The sequence below is a fragment of the Perkinsus marinus genome, assembly GCF_000006405.1.
Source record: "Perkinsus marinus ATCC 50983 genomic scaffold scf_1104296944242, whole genome shotgun sequence".
NCBI classification, from domain to species: domain Eukaryota; phylum Perkinsozoa; order Perkinsida; family Perkinsidae; genus Perkinsus; species Perkinsus marinus.
Window position 1 is genome coordinate 1 of NW_003211490.1, and position 2,697 is coordinate 2,697.

Consider the following 2,697-nt stretch of genomic DNA (forward strand, 5'->3'; position numbering starts at 1 on the left):
GCGAGACACGATAGCATGCCCGCACCGCCAAAAGTCTCCATTAGTAGGTATGATAGACGTATAATGTGGGCGGCATATGACCGGTTATTGGAGATACCGCCATAGCGTTTAAAGAATCGTCCTTCGAGGTCAGACGCGGACAAAGCGTGAGTTATCGATAAGCCAATTCTTGCACCAGTAGAGCTAGTACCAGTAGCTGGCACAACATTAACCGATTTAGTGTAAACACGGTAATACACGACACCAGCAGTATCCACGGTAGTTCCAATAGGCATAGAGCGTATCGGCACAGCTATGCGGATAATGCGGGCGACGTCGCCAGCGACAGCACCCTGTCTTTGAATGGCCACACCGGGGTCCACCGTACGCACAAACTTCTCATCCATGAACAGAGCCGTATAGGGCTTCTTCCTGGTGACGTCTGCGGCAATCCCGATGGTAAGCATTTAGAGAGTCACTAAGTTTTTCAAACCTTGAGCCAAGATGGCTACTTCCTCTGATGTTGTGGCTCTACTAAATTACGTTTATGACACCTACAACGTTGTTACAAAACAGGTCAGATGTGACAATTCTACTATTTTGACGCGAGCGGCTACTTTGATACCTTCCATTGCTTGGGAGTTCACTTAACGACGTATTCTTCTAGCTCTAATGGAAAGTTAGACGGACGCCATCGAGAACTTGCGCGCCACTTACGGTTATTATTCTTGAGTGATAACGTCACGGAATCACCACTTCCCTGTACTTGGATAAATTATGTCACAATAGCAGCTTCGCGTGTTAATACATTAGCCGTAAGTGATGCTTTCGGCTTGAGTCCTCGCGATTTGATCTACGCTTCCCCGGCCACTAATCCTCTAACAAACGACCCGTATTTGGACATTGCGGATAAGAATCTTCTATGGCGGTCACATTGCGAGCGTTTAGCATCCAAATCGTCATCCACTACTCCCACTACCACGACTAAGTATCCTCTTATGGAAGGCTCTCTTGTCCTACTTCGTCAACAACATCCTAGCAAACATGAACCTCGTTGGGAGGGACCTTTTGAAATAGCTAAGACTTGGAGACAATCGATTTGTTCTAAACGACGGTCAACATGTTCACTCCAAGAATATTAAACTCCTTATTGATGTGCAATACGATGACAGTCCAGATACTGATGAGACAGACGTTGATTCTCAAGTTGTGTGTAACGAAGATGAGACTTGACTTCGTCGTATCTCAACAATTTTGAGTCTTACATACTTCATTTCTTTATCAACAAAGCATTCTATGTTGTTGTACTCGTATTCCACACAATGTCCGTGCGCATGTTTATACGCTATCACGCTGATATATGTTGATATCGCTGATTCGCACTTCAAAAGGAAGGAAAATGTTGTGATATATTCATATTTCGCTCATCTTGTGATTCATATTTCGTTCGCCTTTATGCAATTTGCATAAATCGTGCATGTCCATGTCAGTTAATTACGTTGTAACAGTCATCACTCACATCTTCTTGTGTTAACCGTCTACATGGAAGATAACATTGTGACGCTCAACTGTCTTCCCCCCTCTACACAGCGGTCTTAGTCGTCATTGACCTTGCTCCATAAATGGACCACCATTCTTGAGTCGATAGTAGCGTCGGCGGGGACCTAGGCATGTACTTTCGCCCGCCCCGAAATTACTCTGTGCCGGCTTCGCGGTGGCGCAAGATGTGAATCTCGCTCGCCCGAAATTCACTAGTTGAAACGGTTGAAACGGCTGATCGTAAAGGCTGTGTGTGAAGCCTTTCTAAGAGCCTTTATAGTGATCTTTGAGTGATCTGTGAGGACTATCTTCTAGATAGTATCGGGAACTATCTCTTTCGTAACTAACCCTAACACCAATAGGTCTGTTATACCCTCAACGCTCTAGTACATTGCGTTAAGCCTCAGGAGTCTATGGAATTACGTTCTGGTTCTAAGTTATCCCCCTCTGTCGGTTCTGTCCGCAGAGGGAGATCTAGAGAGGAATCTAGTGCTTTTTCTCTTCCTCCTAGTAACAGGATTCCATCACCCGCTCCTGCACATTCTACCGGGATAATACCCCGAACCAACTCACAAACTCATGATGACGACCGCATTCACAGCAAGGCCCCTCAAGAGAGAGAGCCATCTAGCTGTACTGAACCTCCTGACCAAGGCGTCTCTGATCAATCCCTGGTTGGTATACCCCCTATCCTCAAGGGGGGTGCATCCACGAGCTCGAGGGCTACGAGGACATCGTCCAAGGGTCCCTATGGCAAGAGCCAGACCCGCCTCAAGCCCCCGGTCGCCCGAATCAAGGAGCGTGATCGAAGGGATGCCTATCTAGTCGAGAAGAGTTCACAAGGGACGTCATCAAGCTCAAGGCTCCGTGAAGGACTCCCATCTATGAGGAGTGCCTTCGTGACCATCAACAGCGACCTTAACTCCGAAGAGCCAAGTCAAGTCTCTGGAGCTATCGCTGTTGGACCTACATCTAGTCCACCTGACCCAATGCTCCTCCATGAAGTGAGTGTTACCAGTCCCCCCATTCAAGGTAGACCCAATGAGGGATCTACCACACCTATTGTGAACATCGACCCTGCTCCACCAGCAATATGTTCTGAGATCGGGCATAAGCCTGACTCTATCGAGGCCGAGCATCTCATGACTTCGCCATTAAGACCGATCCGAGCCCCTACGG

General features: G+C 47.5%; 1 protein-coding gene across 1 annotated transcript; it reads right to left on the reverse strand.

Annotated features, from left to right (window-relative positions):
• Window positions 1-97: 97 nt before the first annotated feature.
• Pmar_PMAR010324 (hypothetical protein) lies at window positions 98-446 on the reverse strand (the record flags this gene model as incomplete). The annotated part of the gene is made up of 1 exon (XM_002780663.1): window positions 98-446. A coding segment is annotated over one exon (349 nt), but the record flags the coding sequence as incomplete, so codon positions are not given.
• Window positions 447-2,697: the final 2,251 nt, after the last annotated feature.